The sequence below is a fragment of the Fundulus heteroclitus genome, chromosome 11 (genome assembly GCF_011125445.2).
Source record: "Fundulus heteroclitus isolate FHET01 chromosome 11, MU-UCD_Fhet_4.1, whole genome shotgun sequence".
NCBI lineage: Eukaryota > Metazoa > Chordata > Actinopteri > Cyprinodontiformes > Fundulidae > Fundulus > Fundulus heteroclitus.
In genome coordinates this window covers 27,140,812-27,160,041 of record NC_046371.1, presented here as the reverse complement: position 1 = coordinate 27,160,041, position 19,230 = coordinate 27,140,812, and the positions used below count along the sequence as shown (strand labels likewise).

The following is a 19,230-nucleotide window of genomic DNA, read 5'->3' as shown; positions in this document are numbered from 1 at the left end:
CAGGGTACTGGTCCAAATCTCTGATCATTTACCGATCTTTACAGAAGATTTACTTATCCATGAGTGTTATAAAGCAAGCTCAAGGTGGTCTAACAATATCATTATGTATTTGACTGTGGATTAATATAAATCGTTGATTGTTTCTTGCAAAAAATTCAAGTAAAATATTTTCTTTCAAATCAATCACTTTTTAAAGGTGAGCCAACCATAATTACCATACATTTTTCATTATCTAATTCAAGTAGCATGTTGGAATAATTGGTTTGTGGTGGTTTGAAAAATTAGTTTACTACTGTAAAAGTAAAAATTAGTATTTTACATATAAACTTCTTCATTATCAGTCTCCACCTTCTATTAGAAAACTGATTCTTCCATATATTCCCACCAATGCATTTCACTTTCAGACTGCAGGTTCACAGGTGGTTCCTAGAGTTTTGTAAAAGTAGAATTGGAGGCAGATCTTTTAGTTTTCAGGCTCCTCACTTGTGAAACCAACTCCCAATTTCCACGAGGCAGACACCCTGACTTTGAAGATTAGGCTTAAAATGTTCTTTGTTGATAAAGGTTACAGTTAGACTGGCTTTGGTAATCCGGATTTGCCTCTTTCCTCACTTAGCTACTTCCTTCTACTACTCTACATTAATGCATTATCTGCAGTAAGTTATTCGCTCCCTCTGCAGATGACATTCTTAGACTTGGGATTCTGTGATTAACCTCACCTCATCCATCCATCCATCCATCCATTGTTCTATTGACAATGGATGGATCCATTGTCGACTACCTGCCAATCAGTGCAGTGTTTTGCTTTTCTTTAGTATTATTTCCTATGAAAACAATTTTATGGTTGAATAAAAGTTATTTCAGAAAATACATCTGACACATGTATGAACATGATAAACAGTATTACGTTTTTTTTGTCTTATGGCCCAAAAGCATTGTCACCACTTCCCTTTACAGTTTTCGCAAATGGAATAAGGGTTCATAAATCTAACACTGTATTTCAAATATCCTCTCATCTGTTTTGTCTTATTCGCTCTGCAAGTTTAATAAGTTTAAGTATTTTAATTTTTTTAAGTAGAGACAAATAAATACAGTCCAGACTCGCTCTAGCCTTGAACTTTAGCATTGCTAGCGGCTAACAGTTGACGCGCTGTAGTTTAGTCGCTATCCAGGCTCACAGTCTTTCCAAATTCCCCATATTTACTGAGCACTTTGATGCCGTTTGTTTTTATTGTCCATAACAGTTTCAGATAAACGATTCATAAATGGGGGAGACTTTTTCAAGTTTTTTCCCCCCCACTGAATGTTGCCAGCCAGGCCGAAAAAAAGCAATTATTGGTCAATCTGGAAAACACCAGAAGGGGCAACTCTGGAAGTGCTTAATTTCTTACTTCAAAATAAAACACAAATTGTTATATCCTGGGTTCCTAATAAAAAAAAAAACATACATTTACTTTACCAGAGGAATTCACATGCTGACAGGAACTTAATGGTGCTTTGTAAGATAGACTTCATTTTGATGTCAAAGCATCAAGATCCTTTAACATCACACGAGCTTGCGAGGTGAAGGAGGATTTGACACAGTATTTGACGCATTATGTCTGACCCCTCCTGCTTCTGTCTCATTATACCAGACTTTCGGACACACTGCTCTGAACAGAAACATGATATTCATTGCTGAAATAATAAGATAATGATGTCTAGAACTTGCCCACCAAAGAGGAAGTAAGGTCACCTGAGGCAGTTCAGTAGATAGACAAGCTACTTAACTTATGGTGTGTTTTTTCTTTTTCATGTGCAATCAACCATTCTAAAAAGACAGTTATGATAAAGATGTTGGTTGTAATAGTGATGAGACTGGTAAAGGCACAGAAAATTTGCACCCACTGAGGAGAAAATGGAAGATAGATTTTACATGTGGAATTTGAATTTGCAGAAAATTGAGCTTGTAATGGATCACTCTGCAGTTCCCTCACTGGGCATTTAAGCTGTTCACAAGTTTTCTGGTCAGCTTAGAGACCACCTTGTCAGTCTGACAGCTGATGATATCTAGTCTGTGTGATTTAACTATTGCACTGAATTTGCATAAGAGTAAAAAAAAATTAAAGAAAACAGATCTCTGTTTTCACTAGCCTTTTCGGTATCTCTGTGTGTTTGTATTGGTTTCATTTCAGCTACGGAGAGCTGAAGGTTAGTTCAACCCGACCGACTCACACTGCTCTGCAAGGATCAGACACCTGCCTGTGTCATAACTGAGAAAACCCGAGAAGATTTTAATTAACTATTTGTACCTGAAATGTTTGTTATTGGATCAACGATGAAAATGAAAAAATCTTATATAATCTGCAATTTTCCTTGAAAAGGTTCAAGTCGTTTCTAAAACTAGCAGTTCAATATTTATCAAATTGAACAGCGGCACCAGGCTACAGTTTTATAATGAGACATTTTTCACATTGCCTGCCAAAGGAATTGCATGACAATTAAAGGTTTTTTTCCTACCCTCTTTTACACATTTGTTTTTTTTATCAAAGAAGTAATTTGTCGCTTCCCATTTTGAAAATATGTCTATTTTTATCTTTCTTCTTAACACATCAACAGATTTATTGTTTTTGAATTAGATCAGTGGGCTTCGGCCTTTAGTGCCTTCTAGTTGGTCCTACAGTTGAAGAACAACAGAAGTGCTTGTTCTTAATTTTCCCCCAGGACTTAGTGACCGTTTGTGTTTTGCTGTTATTCTCGTTCATTCTGAAAAAAAAAAAAAACTTAAAAAACACAAGATGCAAGGCCGATTCTGAATCTGTCTGCAGCTGTAGCGTTTGGAAAGAAAACTGTCACAGATTGCATGAAGTGAATTATTGTTAGTGGTGAAAACTTACTGGTAAATGAGTGTTTTGCAGCTGCGTAGCATCGAGTTCTGTTCTGTTAATATTGCTCAAGTACTATGACGGTCTGCTGTATCGAAATAAAAATAAAAATGCTATCCAATTTCATTCTTAAGTACTGGATGCCATTCGGAGCAGATGCTGCCGAATGGTCCGAATTCTTTTGGAAAGAATTTGATTCTTCATTATCACTCCAGATGGAGAACAAGGGGATTTTTAAAAACAAACAAGAGTTCTATTGTTTTTTCAAGCCCTTGATACTTGTAGTTCAAAGTATAAAGGAACAAAAATGTGAACCCAAATTGCTCTGAGTCGTGTTGATAAGGCATGTTTTTAACAAATGCTATCTATCCCCCTTATTGTTAGATCGACATGATGACGTTAGTGCCTTCTATCAGATGAGGCCCATCTGTTCAGGGAGGTTTCTGTATAATGAAATTGGATTCATTACCTGAAAACATATTACTGAAGCCGTACTGTGGATTGTTAAAGAAAACTGATAGTTCTTTTAAAAATTACTTAAAAGCCCTTACAGTCCTCAATTGATGTCTAAAGATTTCATATGAAATTATTTGGAACATAGTTTGTTAGGGGTAAAAGAAAAACACAGATGGGAAGGAGGCAGGATATGGATGCAAACTGAGTAATTTAATAACAAAACCACAGTAAAACAACTTAACAAGAACCAAGCTCAGACACAAACGACAAACAAAGTAGCATGTATAGCTCCGTGCAAATGTATTGAATTTTATTTTCACATCACATCCGCAAGCTTCAATTTATTTTACTTGGATCTCATGTGACAGAACACAAATTGTGAACAGGTAGGTAAAAATACCTTTTTTTAATTGAATCTTTACGTATATTTAACCAGGCAACAGCACATTAAGATTAAACATCTCTTTTCTTGTGGGGAAACCTGCCAAGTAAAAACAACGTAAAAGGCTCAAAAATGTTGAATGTCAAATGCATTTTTCAGTCTCAGCTCAGATTTTTAATATGATCTGTCTTGGCTTTGACTAAGCCATCCAATCACATTAATATGCTTTGATCTAAACCATCCCATTGTATCTCTCGCTGCTACAATGGAATTTCTGCTCAACATTTTCTGCTCCAGTCTCAGAACTTTTCCGACATCTATTGGGTTTTCATCTTGGATTGCCCTGTGATTAGCTCCATATATCCATCCGAACTTATTTTATCAGCTTCATTGTCCCCACTGAAGAAAACAAATCCCCTCAGCATGATGCTGCTCCTTCTTGTTTTGCATATAGGCCACAGCAGATTCTTCTGTTAGCTGTGTCCTTTTTATAGCAAGTGGAAAAAAATGTTAAACAGAAATTCTTGTAGTTTCTTTTAGCAAAGGGTTTTTCCCTTACTATTCCCCCTTTAAAGCCAGATTTGTTGATTTCGCATCTAATAGGGAATACTCATAAATGTCAAATAGTGGCACATTCTGGGTACTTGGTGGCTACCTTGCATATAGGTAAGAATGCGGTGTATAGGTGGCATAGAGATAGAAAGAGATAGTTACAGAAACAGAGGGAGAAAAAGAAAGAGACAAAATATGGAAATTAATGCAAACAAGAAAGTTGTATTAACGGATATGTGTTGTTGAAAGAAGCTAGGAATTATCAACATGAAAAATTTGGTATTTCAAACAGGTATGATTCCCTACATCTTATTTTTTAATTTGCATTTTTCTTTCTGCTTGCATCCCGTGATTTATACAAGTTGGCAGTTTGATATTTTAAATGAACACAAAGATAAACACTTGTCTGAGCCTTTTATTTGCACTCTCTGGTGACACAACACTTGATTATCTTAATCACAACCCAATTTATTAACAGACAACATACTGGTTGCCAGAAGACAGGAACAAATGCTCTGTTGACAGTGGTGGCAGGGCAAGCTTCCACTGGAGAAACACACTACTGTGTTATGCCACTGGTTAATTTCATTTTCTGAATGATGAATTGAAAAGTGTTATGCAAATTGTCCAAAGTTTAAGATATTGTTTTATAATTTAACCTTGCAATAAACAAAACTTTTCTGTCTGCTCTGTTTCTTGGTGTTCGGTGATGCTGTTTGCTCACCAATCTTCACTAACAAACCTCTTAGGCTTTAACACAACAATTTGGTTTATACTGAAAATAAATGAGTTTATAAATATTTACATGTCAAAACTAAAGTCCCATCCTGACCATATTTTGTAAATTAATACGTTATTTATTATTGTTCAGTCAAATTAAGACGTATTTGAATAACACTCCATATTTCTTCTCATACTCAGCCAGGAGCTAATAAATGTATAATTTGGACTGGAAGCCATAATAAAAAGCAGGTGGTGAATGAAGAGTAAGCAACAGGGACAACAGATATCTAAAGGCATAAAACATTTCAAGATCTGAAATACCAAACAATGTGAGAACACACATACAAAATCTAAACACTCAAAGAAGAAAAATACCCCAAAACGATGACACACTATTAAATGCCCGGATGTGATATTAATGAAAAGGATTGGTTGACGTGATCATTGTGGTGGTACAATGCACAGCATGTTTTTTGTTGGTCACAGTTGTTTGGCACAGCTCCTACTGTCCAGTAAAGAAAACAAAGATTTTTTTATGTAAAAGACAGATTCAACTTCAGTATGTTCCAGTGTTGTAGTACTCGAGTCCGAGACTCTAACTCGAGTCCGAGTCATTAGCTAAATTTAGAGACTCTTGACTTCACTTGGTCTTGAGCACTGATGACTCGAACTTGGACTCGGACTCCTACATTCAGATCATTCTGACTCGGAAATTGAGAAAAAGACTCGACTTTTTTTTTTATATCATTAGGCTATAATTTTAATCTGTCATTAGAATATTATTTGGTGTATGATTTTAATATCTAAATTATTAGTGCAATGGAATGTTACTGCTTCATGTCATACATCACATAGCGGGCGCCATTAGGATGTGCCTATGAGCTGCGACACCACAGCTATGTGGATTTTTTTTTTTTTTTAGTTTAAAAACATGTAGGCTATGCTTACTTTAGTGCGGAACTTGGACTCGACTTGGATCAATAGTGACTTGACTCGGACTCGACTCTGATTTTTTTTTTAATGACTTGGACTTGACTCGAACTTGAACACTGGAGACTCGATCCTGGACTCGGACTCGAGGCATAGTGACTTGACTACAACACTGGTATGTTCATATTGAAACCAAATATTCAAAAAGCTAAGTGGAAACCTTTGCCTTGGGATCGGATTTGAACCAGCTTTTGATATCTTTTTGAAAACCATTAAACTTATTGGTCTTCTTTTTTCTACTTGTAGCACGCAAACTGAAGAAGATTGGACAACAGAAGAACCCAGAGGAAGATCATCCTGCGCAGGAAGCAGCAGAAGTACCCCACAACATGTCTCCTAAATCAGGTCCAAACCTGAACTCCCAGATGGTCTTCCTCAACATCCTTGAGTCCATTGAGCCTGAGGTGGTGAATGCCGGACATGACTGTGGCCAACCAGACTCCGCTGCCGGCTTGCTCACCAGCCTGAATGAACTGGGAGAGAGACAACTGGTCAAAGTGGTCAAATGGGCTAAGGGATTGCCAGGTAAGACGCAATACCTCACACACGGAGATCGTTATCAAGTCAGTCCCGTAATGCGCTAGAAAATCAAACAATAAAATATTATTAATGTATTTACATGTAATATGACTTGAGAGTGGCAAAACAATTTGTTTTTCCCAGATGCTTTCTTGGCTGTATCTTATCTTTGGAAGGTTTCTGCAACCCCACTGTCAGTTTCAGCTTTGATTAATTAGCAGAATGAGGGGTTCCAGGTAAAGGGTTTTCAATACAAGAGATCTTGCACACCAATGTTACCCTGGCCACAGTTCTTTGAGCTAGTAGCAGTGGCATGACTTACAGCATTCACTGCTGGTTATATGATTTCTCCTGACCATTGCTAGCTGATTACACCAAGGCTGTGGATCCTGAAATAAGTTTTTATGAGTCACGCTGTAATTGGTGTATAATTACTCTTGGGCATTTTTTTCTTCTCCTACTCCTTCATGACTAATTACAGTGCCAAGGCCTTCCGTCAGGCAACACATGTCGCATTAAAACTGCAACCTGAAAAACTCAGAACTTCCTATACTCTCCCAGCAACCAGTCTATGCACAATTTGGTGATGTGGGCGCTTCTCCCAACTTGACCCCCCCCCCCTTTTGATAAATAAGATCCCAAGACTACACAAAAAAATGTTTTGCATTCAAGCTGGAACCAAACCATATACAATTTAATTCTGTGTGCGCGCTCAGCCCATAACAATCAAGGTTCTAGGAGACAGGTCATGGTGCATTGTTTAAAAGTGTGGATTTTGTAGATAGTGGGTTTTTTGTTGCTGTTTGGTGAGATCCTTGTGGCTGTAGCCAAAGCAGTAACTGAACACAATGCACATGGCAGCACCAAGAGCCTTATAAAAATTTGGAGTCTCCCAACCAGCGTAGCCATGATGAGGCATGCACTGTTGCAAATCCTCTGATGAGTGATTCAGGCCAGTATGCGTGTGTCATGCATCACGGGTTTGCTGCCACTGTGTTCCACTACAGTGCATCCGGGATCTGTATATCCTGCCACCACCATAATAAGCCTCCATCACCGCCCTACAAACGTTTTGTGCATGCTCAAGAAGACAGCGGGGAAACCCTTACAGTCACACAAGGCGTACACTTGTAACAAGGAACACACAGAGATCTTAATGTCCAGTCAAACCCCCTCTCTAGGTCTCTGTAAAAAACCAAACCACCACACAAAAATATCATGCCGTTTTAGCATGTATTTGAAAGCAAAATGTGCAAAACCTTTCCACGGAAATGTGTAAATTTCACAATAGTCTTACATATTCTCGTTTTACGTGTGTATTTGCGAGAAGCCAAAAGGTTTGCCATCGAGAATAATCGTTGTTTTTCTCACATTTAATGATGTGTTTCATTTTGGGTCCATGTTTCCTAGTTACCTCCCTCTGGGACAACGATCTTACATTTTACAGCATTTTTTCTCACTGTGTAGCATATTTATGTCCTTAATTGCAGGCCTTACCCAGTAAACCCTGCAGGGTGCCAAATGAATGCATTATGGCTAAGTATTATGGTAAAAGTGGCCTATGTTATCCGTGTTCGACATATTATATATTGTTATGTTGTTTTGCTAAAATAATTGAATTCATCATATAATGGCAGTTACAGCAGGAATAAATTGTTAATTAAGACAAACTTAGTAACATTTGTTGTAGGTCAGGTTTGATCGTCAATCAACTATGATGGACAGGCGGCTAAGTTCATTACTCCTCTGATATTTTAAAGTTGTACAACCACATGTTTTCATACTATTTATGGTGAAAACCCAATAAGATCTGAGGTTCAAGCTAAGTAAACGTAAATTGACAAATTTACATTTGTCAATTTTTTACCAGACTCTGTGCTTTTTTTTACCCAGCAGCTGCTACCGTGTAGCCATGGTGTGGGGATGTAGGAGCAATGTTCACAAAACTCAGCTGCCATACGATACAGGCCATCTTGACTTAACCTGCCATGACATAAAAGTTGTTAGCCTTGCAGTTCTCCTCTTTTGTCAAATCACAACCTTAAACTTTAATGTATTCTATGATTTCATGTGATACACCAACATAAAGTGGTGTATAGGTGTGAAGTGAAAGGAAAATGCTTTCCTGTTCGTGCTGAGGAAAATAATCCCCACAACATGATGCTGCCACCTCCATGTCTCACCATGGGGATGAGGTTTTTAGGTTTCATGTGCAGATAGACTTTGTTTTGCATGTACGACAAAAAGTGCAACTCGTCTACCTCCGTCTTCGTCCACACGATTGCTGTACCTCATATACGGCTTGGCAAACCGTAAACAGATTTAGGAAGCGCAGGACTAGGAGTTGTCCCATCAACACGTTCTCCCGCCTGAACGGTGGAACCATGCAGCTCCTCCAGAGTTATCATGGGTCTCTTGGCTGCTGCTCCAATAAAAACGCTCTCGTCTAGCCCGGGAGTTTAGGTGGACAGACATGTTTTGGTAGGGTTGCAGTTCTGCAATACTTTTCGGAAGACTTCCCTACTTTCTTTCTTTCTTTCTTTCTTCATGACTTTTCTGCTGTGTTCCCTGGTCTTCATGATATTATTAACTCACTAATGCTCTCTAACGAACCTCTAAAACGTTCACAAAATAAGATTAATTCCCACACAAATAGGTTGTATTTACTTAAAACTAGTGGATTCTGAAAGAAATGGATTGTACTGGATTTTATTTAGGGATATCAGAGGCCTGAATAAAATTCACATTATATTGTTAAAATCCCCCTTTTATACTTTTCTTTCTACTTCTTAATTAAACTCTACGTTTGTCTTACACACGTATAAAAATCCAATAAAATATATAGAAATGGCTTTTTTAAGCTCCCAAAAAGTAAAAAAAAATATTAAAGAAATATGAATGCATGAATTGTATTAGGCGTAGGGAGGGGGGCTGTTGGCCCGACATGTAGTTGCTTCTGTGAGTTTACCAGTATTATAAAGATTTCCTTTGCCATTCAGGATCCTATGTGATTAAGATATTATGGGCTCCAATTTTCTTGTTTCTTCTATTTCCTTCTTTCCCCCCACTGTTCTTTTCTTCTCACAGTTTTGTGTTCATCCAAAACCATCTCCATTTGTTGGAGGCAATAGGCAAGCAGTCAAAGCGATCCTGCCCAAATTTCATAGCTAATTTATGCAGAAAGGAAGACGTGACACTAATGCTCTAAAATCTGAGACAAATGATGGTAACAATTTCATCAGCCAAAGATTTAGGATGCCATGCAACCTGTTGGTGCCAAGAGACACAGATGAAGTGATTTAAATCTTACGGCCTTAAAATCCGCCCCTGGAGGACTCCCAATTTCTCTTATTTTGCTATGTTGAAGAAATGAATAACTTGTTTAGGGTGAATGTATATAGTCAGTGAAAACAGTTGGGTTACAGTTTAGGTAGGAGACATAAAAACAAGGTTTAACGATATTTTACAAAAGGAGCTACAACTTCCATGTTTTATTTTTTTTAAATCTTGATGTGTTAACCCCTCATGAATAGTTTTTTTGCATTTATTATTGCAACAGGTTTAGCAACGTTGGTGAGCATTGCTCTTATAATGTTCAGGAACAATTATGATTTGTAATGTTTGTCTTTAGGGTTCAGAAATCTCCATGTGGACGACCAGATGACTGTAATCCAGCAGTCTTGGATGGGAGTGATGGTGTTTGCCCTGGTGTGGAGGTCTTACAAGAACGTCAACGGCAGGATGCTTTACTTTGCTCCGGACCTCATCTTTAACGAGTAAGTAACATTCTTCATATCTTAATTCTGTGGTGCGAGCAGAAAGGTGTGCTGTGTTTAGGGATCACTCACACAGGGTGAGCTGTTCTCATTTTCCTCGATGTCTTTGTGTAAACTGATTTTTCTGCGCACACACAAACCCAAAGGCATCCAGGTGTCGACGGTGTAAAACAGGATTTTTTTCTTTTTCTTAGAATCATGTGGAAGCAATTTTCATTTGTTCCTGTTCTTTTGTTGCTGATAAATTACAGTAAGAAACATTTTTCAGCAGTAAGACTCGTGGCTCTCGAACTATCTTAGGCAAAAGTGTTGAGGGGTGTGAGTGTGTTGTACCATCACACCGCACAAGTAGTATAGATGTCATTATGTGTAATTTAACATAAATATTGCCTTGTACAAGTAATTATACGCATGTACTTGTACATGTAGTCACATTATAAGGTATTTTAGTGGGATTTTATTCAATAGACCAACGCAAGGTAGTCCATAACTGGGAAGTGGAAGGAGTCTATGAGATGGTTTTAATATTGTGTTACAAACAAAATCTGAAAAGTGTGGCATGAATTCAGGGCTGCAACAATAAATCAATAAAAATCGATAATTAAAAGCGTTGGCAATGAATTTAATTATTGATTGTTGTGTCGATTTGATTGCGTCATCACTTGCCATGTCACGGAGCGCTTTATTTCACCTGCAGAGCGTTTTTAACTTTGGCCGCAGAGCGAGTTGAACGGAGCGAGGCGGAGGCAGAGAGGGGGTGATATTTTCAGAGCAAATTTAGTAAACAACAGTTAAAAACAGTTTCAACTAAGTCCTCAAAAGACAGAGTGCACTTTGTGCTTCACAAAATCCAAAAATAAGTAACATGCAAGCTTTGCAAAAGTAATTTGACACGGCACGAGGGCACCAGGGGTGATGATACAGCAGCTGAAACAACATGGAGTCATCGATGAGGGTGAAGGGAGCTCAACAGTTGGGTAAGTTATTATAATATCAAATTTCCCCCAAAAAAACAGAAGTTTTGTACTTCTGCCCGTCCGGGAAAAGAAAACAACAACAAACGTGGAGCCGTGTTGGTTCTAAATGTTCTGAGCGGACCGGCGGTAGGTTATGGAAGCAGTTAAAGCCTTACTTCTCTACCTTATTAAGCCACGGCTTAGTGACTTAAGCTGTTGCTGAGGAGAGAACGGGAGGAAATTACGATCATCCCTCAAAGTTTTGTGTTACACACAGTGCTGATGCCACATGTATGCACAATAAGTTCACGAGTTAATCGAAACAAGTGTTTAGATGGATGTTGATCGGATTAAGGATCAGCATTAACCAGCCTTGTCAGTCAGGATGCAGTTTCATTGTGAATGCTCAGCGATAATATTATTGATTAAGCTTTTAGTTTTAATTTGCTTACAAACTCTTTCAAAAACTTTCAAAACTTTCAAAAACTTTTCACATGTCGCTGTAGATTGTCAGTTAAATTCAGCATCCCCACGGCATGATGCTGCCACTGCCATGTGTCACAGTGGGGATGGTACATTATGAGTGGGGTGAAACGTTAGTTCTTGCTCATAATTTTGGAAAAGCATTTATTATTTTCCTGATTTGCATAGTTTTAATGTGCACTTTGTCCCATAAAATCCGATAAAATACAATGAAGCTAGTGGTTGTAAATGGACAAAATGTGTTAAAAAGAAAGATAAGCAGTGTCACATTTTTGCAAGGAACTGTTTACACATTGTTTACACTACAAGAATTATAGTGTGCATAGACAAGTGAATGATACTTGTTGACGGTTTTTTTAATATGCAGATTTCTAACTTCAAAATGCCCCAAACTCTCCTGCTGAAGCTGTTCAATCAGTCAAATAGTAGGTAATATGACTAGAATATATAGTTTATTATTGGTTGCAATTGCATAGCAAAAGACAAAGCAGAGGCAGTCATTTACCTTTATGTGTTTCTACAATTTTCCTCTGCACTAAAGCTAAGCCTAAACGGTGAATAATAGATTAAAATGTTCATTAGTGTTGTAGACAGACGGCGATTGGTCTGGACCTTAATGAGCTGTCATAGACGAATTCCCACAAAAACTTAATGAACCGAGGGGGTGTTGTAAACGGGTCCAAAAATCCTCTCACAGTATGTGAGAGACTGATAAGGTAATGCAGAAGATGATTACTCGCGGTTTCAGCCGCTAAAGCTGGTTCAATGAGTTTTTCATCTACTTTTTAAAACACTCTACTTCTGCATTTTTTTGGAATTTTCCAGTGCCAGTCCTGTTCTTCATCTGAATTTGTATTAATGAATAAGACGCCGTAACATCCTAAACTTAACACTTGAAAAAGGCATAAAAGTTATTGAGTTATGATAAATCCACGATAGTTTAGAATGAACAAATCAAACAGCATTTTTAGGAATATATTGAAATGTGTGTGTGTGTGGTTTTCTGTGCCATATGTCCTGTTCAAGTCAACTGAAAAACAAGTATGCTAGTTGAAAAAATGTCAAAAATACAAATAGTGCAATAATTGGGTTGCATACGTATGCACACACTTACATAAAACTTTGTTAATAGCTTTAGTAGTAATATTTAGCCAGTTAAGATCAGATATAGGCAATGTGATTAATCACACATAACGTCCAGCTAATCTAGTAGAATTTTCCTCACATTTCCATAGTTGCCTCTTTTAGCGAAGGGCATGATTTACCGCGGGAATAAAAAGACTCTAAAGTAGTCTGTCAGGAGAAGAGTACACAAAATTTGCTGCCACAATTCCTCCTAAATGTAGGTTTTGTTTTTCATGTGGCCAACATAACACAGTTTCTCCATAAACAGACCCATTTTGTGTCAAAGAAATCCTTCAGACTTGGATAAAAGCATCTAAAATCTTGTGGGAGATACATTCATGAATGAAGGAACTTTAGGCCTTGATGTCCAAAATGTAAGTTTGACACAAAAACAAGCTTAAGGACTGCATCTGACTGAGAATACACCTAGGAGGATGGGTGTTAATGGGCCACCAGAACTGACAAAGACTCCTGGATAGGCGTTGAAACGTTTTCAGAGAGAACTGGTCTGGTTGCCTCTGATTTAAGCCTGTTTGCTGTCGCGATGACCCGAATAACTGAGAATTTGCACAGGCATGTTTATGGATGTGCAAACATATGTAACTGGGTTATTCTACCTTTTTTACTTATTACATTTTAACAGATTAGTTGTTTTTTTGGTGGAGGATTTATGCATTTATTTCATATTAAAAGGTAGAAAAACCTTTTTACATCACAAAAACCTTGCATTTTGATAGGGTTGTACCCACTTTTGAGAACCACTGTACTTCGTCATGACAATCTTGGCTAAGTTTTGTCTTTAAATAAGTAACAGAAATAACTGATTTATGTGACTCCCATTTTTTATTTGAAAAAATACAGATATTTAACAAACTGTAAACCATTTTTATTTATTTATTTTATTTAACCAGGAAGTCCCTTGAGATAAAATCTCTTTTTATCTGGCCAAGAGGCACCAGAATAGCCTCGTGAGACCATCCTGATCTCGCGAGCTTTCAAGGTTTCACTCGCAGATCAGTCTGGCTACCCTCCATTAAAGAAAATTTGGAGCCGTTCACCAAACGAACGTCCAATCAGCGTTGGCTTTGAGGCGGGTTGAGGTGTGACGCAACGGGAAGCGCGACAGTTCAGTCTAAAGAACATGGCGGCTTCAGCCGAGGAAACTAGCGTTAGCGCGGCTATCGAACAAGTTTTATCGGAATTACAGAGTACTTCTTTGTTGAGCTAACGAGCCTTTACCTGCAGCAGCAAGAGTTGGCTTGTGGTTGTGTTTTCGTCGTCGCTCTGTTACGAGCGACGAGGAATCTGATTGGTTTATTTGGCCCGTCTATCACCAACATAGGCCAATCAGCTAACCAGTATTTTCGCCCCTTCCCAAAATTACTTCAACGGAAGGTTTCCAGATGGATATGCGGAGCAAATCCATCTGGTGGAGTCAGGTAAGCATCAGAAACGTTTAATGCAAAAACATCTACACACAGATAAAGCAATTTACAGTTCAGCTCAAGAATAAAGCTTACTCTCCTCAGTCAAGCACTTATTTAGCCTAGTTTTAAAGACACTCTTTGGGGATGTGATCCTGAAGCTTCAGAGAACTTTGAATAATTGAGGAGAAGTGAGGAGAAGTCAATGAGAAGAGAACGTGAGTTGTAACCCCTTTTGGCAGGAAACAGGAGACGACTTAGGTAGGAGGGCAGTTTCCCCGAAATGGGCTCATAAATGAATGTTAACCAGTGCTTCTGTCTCCTCAGGTGTAGTGAAGGCCATGAGTTCAGAGTACAGCACACAGTGATGGGTCCTGCATTCATCAAGGGAGTTTTTCTCGTTTGTTCTGGGTTGTGTTTATATCCCACCACAAGCTTGCACATCGGAAGCTGAAATACAGCTCGTTGAACAGATAGAGAACAATATCTAGACTCTCTCATCGTTGTTCTTGGGGATTTTAACAGCACAAACCTCTCAACTGAACTACCGAACTACAAACAGAAGACACGATATGTCCCACCCAGCGACACGAACACGGTGGACATTGTTACACAGTCTTAAAAAGGAGCATACCACGCGGTCCCATGTGCCGTCTGAGGAATCTCTGATCACGGCCTGCCAGCAGATATCACAGGCCTGCTTTGACTGCACAAGTTGAAGTGTTGGCACCTTGGTCCATTTATGATCTTATCAAAGACATTCATAATTCTTCATACAGACAGGAGGTGAATCAGTTGGGCCTCTGGTGAGTTTAGGACCCCCCGGAGCTAAATCCACTCAAGACAGTGGGGATGACTGTGGACTTCTGAAAGACTTACCCCACACTCCCTCCCCTCAAGATTCCTCAACAACACTGTATCTATTGTGGATCACTTCCGGCTCCTAGGAACTACTCTTTATCAGGACCTGAGATGCTGCTCAAGCATAGACACTGTTTTGAAGAGGGCTTGGAAGACACTGTACTTCCTCTGGCAACTGTGGTCACATTCTACACTGCCCTTATTCAGTCTGTCCTGTGCACATCCATCACTGTGTTATTTGGCTCAGCCACAAAACATGACTGGTCTAAAACTACGATGTGCAATTACGTTTGCAAAGACGGTTCGCATCCCCTCATAAAGAACTTAAACGGGTTTAGGGTCAGGAAAAAGGAAGCTAAATTTCTGCAGACCCCACACATCCCTGACAAAAACATTTTTATGGTTTTGACCGTCAGGCTGGCGTTACAGAGCAATAAATGCAAGAATAATCTGCCACAGAAACAGTTTCTTCATGAGTCTCTCTTAAACACACGTTGAACACCTTACAGCCTGAGTTGACAGCTGTTGTTCTGTTAAACAAAATAAGCCTGTTTGCACTACCACAACCTCTCTTTTTTGTCATTTTTATATGACAAAATTTTGGCTGCACATACAAATACATGTAGATGGTTCCTTTTATCCCTTATTTTATGTCATCTAAAGTTTGTGTATGTATACTTAATGTCTGTATGCTGTGAGCATTTGAAGAAGTCAAATTCCTTGTTTAGTAAGAAATTTTGATAAACATGCTTTCTTTCCACTTCACAAATATGCACTGTGTGTTGGTCTATCACATAAATCCCCTAACACCTTTGCAAGGCACTGTGCTTTTAACTCCTTTTTATCCAACAACTTTAACTGCCTTGCTGCTGAAATGTGCTATACAAATAAACTTGACTTGACTTATCCACAGAAAAGGGTTTTAAATGTCAAAAGGAGCACCCAGCCGCCAGGATTTTAGTCACGTGCTATACTATTTCTACAGTAGCTGTGTATGTATCAGAAACAAATGTCCAGAGAAATTACTGTTACAATGAAATTAAAGCGAGCGAAGGACCTACAAATACTTTAACACCTGAAATTGTACTGTAGTCGCAGAATTTTATCATAAAAAATTGCCTTATCTCTCCTAAGCAAAAATCCAAATTCAACAGACCTGTTAACCCGACAAGCCAGATTGATAATATGTAGCACTGTCCGTTCTGCATGTTATCAATCTGGGACTGCTCCCAATGAATCTGTTCACGTAAAGGAGGGACATTCAGCAGAACTTTTTGAGCTGATTGGCTAAAACAGACTAGCCTCGTGAGACCATCCTGATCTCGCGAGCTTTCAAGGTTTCACTCGTAGATCAGTCTGGCTACTCTCCGTTAAAGAAAATTTGGAGCCGTTCACCAAACGAACGTCCAATCAGCGTTGGCTTCGAGGCGGGTTGAGGTGTGACGCAACGGGAAGCGCGACAGTTCAGTCTAAGGAACATGGCGGCTTCAGCCGATGAAACTAGCGTTAGCGTGGCTATAGAGCAAGTTTTATCGGAATTACAGAGTATTTCTTTGCTGAGCTAACGAGCCTTTACCTGCAGCAGCAAGAGTAGCTTGGCTTGTGGTTGTGTTTTCGTCGCTCTGTTACGAGCGACGACGAAGCATGTTGACGAGTACGTCATATGCTTTGTTGATCTGATTGGTTTATTTGGCCCGTCTATCACCAACATAGGCCAATCAGCTAACCAGTATTTTCGCCCCTTCCCAAAATTACTTCAACGGAAGGCGCAATGAGAAACCACAACTTACCTTGGTCAAGGCATGCTTATTTGGATATTTACACTTCATCTGACAAAACAGATGTGATAGCAGCTACTAGAGCAACACCAGCCCAGTTCATGAGGCAAACAGATCAGCAACTCCTTATTGTTCTTTATTATTTGTCCAATCTGATAAAACTTAACAACTGACAAGGTTATGTTAAAAAGGCAGACTCTGCTTTTATCTCAGATATTGAGTAAATCTGGACAGGCAGCATGAGGAGACAGAATTTAGCCAGTAGTTACTGGCTATGGTAGAAATGAGCGACACACAATCTGTGGATATTGCTCAGGTGAAAATTGCACACACAGCCTTGTGATGTCACCCGATCGACTTGTATGAGATAAATGATGAAGAGATTTGTGAAGGGACATTTCTGTTTTTCACTCACAAATGATCTCAAAGGAGCTTTTATCTCCACAAAACAGTGTGGAGATAAAAGATGACCAATGCATTTTTAAAACACCTTTTTTTAACCACTTTTGGTTGTAATCAGTGGTGTAGGGTATTAGAAAAAAAAATGCTATTTCAACATTTTCCTCACCACTCTTTTCGTTCCGTCCTCTCAATAATTCTGCTAATCTCAGTGAGGGTTATTAAAAATCTCAGTATATCAGGTGTGAGCGTGAAGCTCTGTGAAAGTTGATCCAACCGGGCAGATAAATCTTTGAACGCAGGACATGAACTCATGACACTTCAGATATAACAGCGTGCCAAATGTTAAATACTTTTGTTGATTTAGCTATTGCACATAAGGATATCGCAATAGGTATTGTGATTAAACATACAGTGCAAATCTAGTTGCAAATGCAAAGTAGTCACCTGCAGCATTTGTAGAAACTCTGTTTTACAATCGCTAAAAAAGTCTCCGGTGGATATAAAGAGAGCTGGAGAGTTGACGGCTGCAACCAGTCTGGGTGAAAACGCCAAGTGTTTATTTCACTCAAACTGGCAAGACAATGATTACAGCAGTATCTTAGGGAGATGGCTAATGTTTATGATGGCAAAGGCTTTTCAGTGGGGGGGTTTCTCTCTTCAGATATCTGGCTTTTTCAGACAGAGTTGGAGTTTTTAGTCTGAACCAGAAAGAATTATGTTCCTATTCTAATCCAAACAGACACTTATTGTACAGTATTTGGTTTTACTTTAAACTTGAGATGGACAGTCACAGCAGCCACTCAACTTTCATCCAGGAACTTCATTGCCTGGTTTGTTTATTTATGATCACTGTTAAAAAGACTAATGTGAAAAATATAGTTGTAATATAATAGGAATTGGTTCAACGGGGAGTGCTTTTCTTACTCACTAAAAAAAAAAAAAAAAATCCAACAGAAGTACAGGCCCCTACGAAGGGGGAAGAAAACTCTGTGTTTTAGACATTCCAGTATTTTTATTTTATTACACTTGCTGAACCTTTTCTGGCTTTGATGCACACTCACAGGTTGCTCGTGTCAACTCTGTACCACTGTAACATTTGGATTTAACACCCACCTGTGTTATACGTTTAGTCAACCACATACAGAATGACTTTTTACTTTTTAAAATTTTGACACATTTCAACATAAATTGTCAATGTGCTGTTTTTTAATTTGCTGGAGTAGCAGAAAATTGTAAGGGACTGGTAAGAAAACCCCAGGGAAGACCCAGAGCTCTCTGAAGGGACTATATATATATATATATATATATATATATATATATATATATATATATATATATATATATATATATATATATATATATATATCCCGTCTGGCCGCAGAACGCCGTGGGATCCTCTAGAATGAGCAGGAGGATGTCACCCTGGGCTGCCCTCCTGGACCTGTTGCCCCCGCGACCTGATCCCTAATAAGTGGAAGACAAAGGATGGATGTTTAAACTTGTGAAGTTAAGGAAAACAAAAGGGCGTGTATATAAACTTAACATCCTCATTGTGAAAAAATAGTAGTGGCAGCATCATGCTTTTGGACAGGAGGGACATAGGAGCTGGTCAGAATTGACTGTAAGATGGACGTAGCGAAAAATATAGATTAGCACTGGAAGAAATAATATCCATCCATACTTAGTGAGTGTATTTTCCAAAGAATGGGCAAAAAGCTTCTCTAGGTGGGCGAAGAGAGCAGACTAATAGACATGGTGCAGTAAATACCGTCAAAGGTTGTTTAGCAAAGCACTAAAGCATTTTACTGATTAAATCACTGCTTTTTTGTTGATCTCACATGTACAATCTCGCTGAAGTTCGTAGTTGTGAGATAGCAATTGGGGAAAAACCTTCAAAGGGTAGGAATACTTTTGCGAGTCACTGCATATTGGTTTTCAG

General features: G+C 38.7%; 1 protein-coding gene across 1 annotated transcript in view; it reads left to right on the top strand.

The window, feature by feature from the left end:
• Positions 1-19,230, top strand: part of ar (androgen receptor) — a 39,685-nt gene that overhangs the window by 16,664 nt on the left and 3,791 nt on the right. Inside the window, exons 4-5 of the mRNA XM_012864702.3 lie at positions 6,214-6,492; positions 10,118-10,262. Of these exons, the coding sequence (XP_012720156.2) occupies positions 6,214-6,492; positions 10,118-10,262 (424 nt within the window). The remainder of the gene's footprint in view (positions 1-6,213; positions 6,493-10,117; positions 10,263-19,230) is intronic.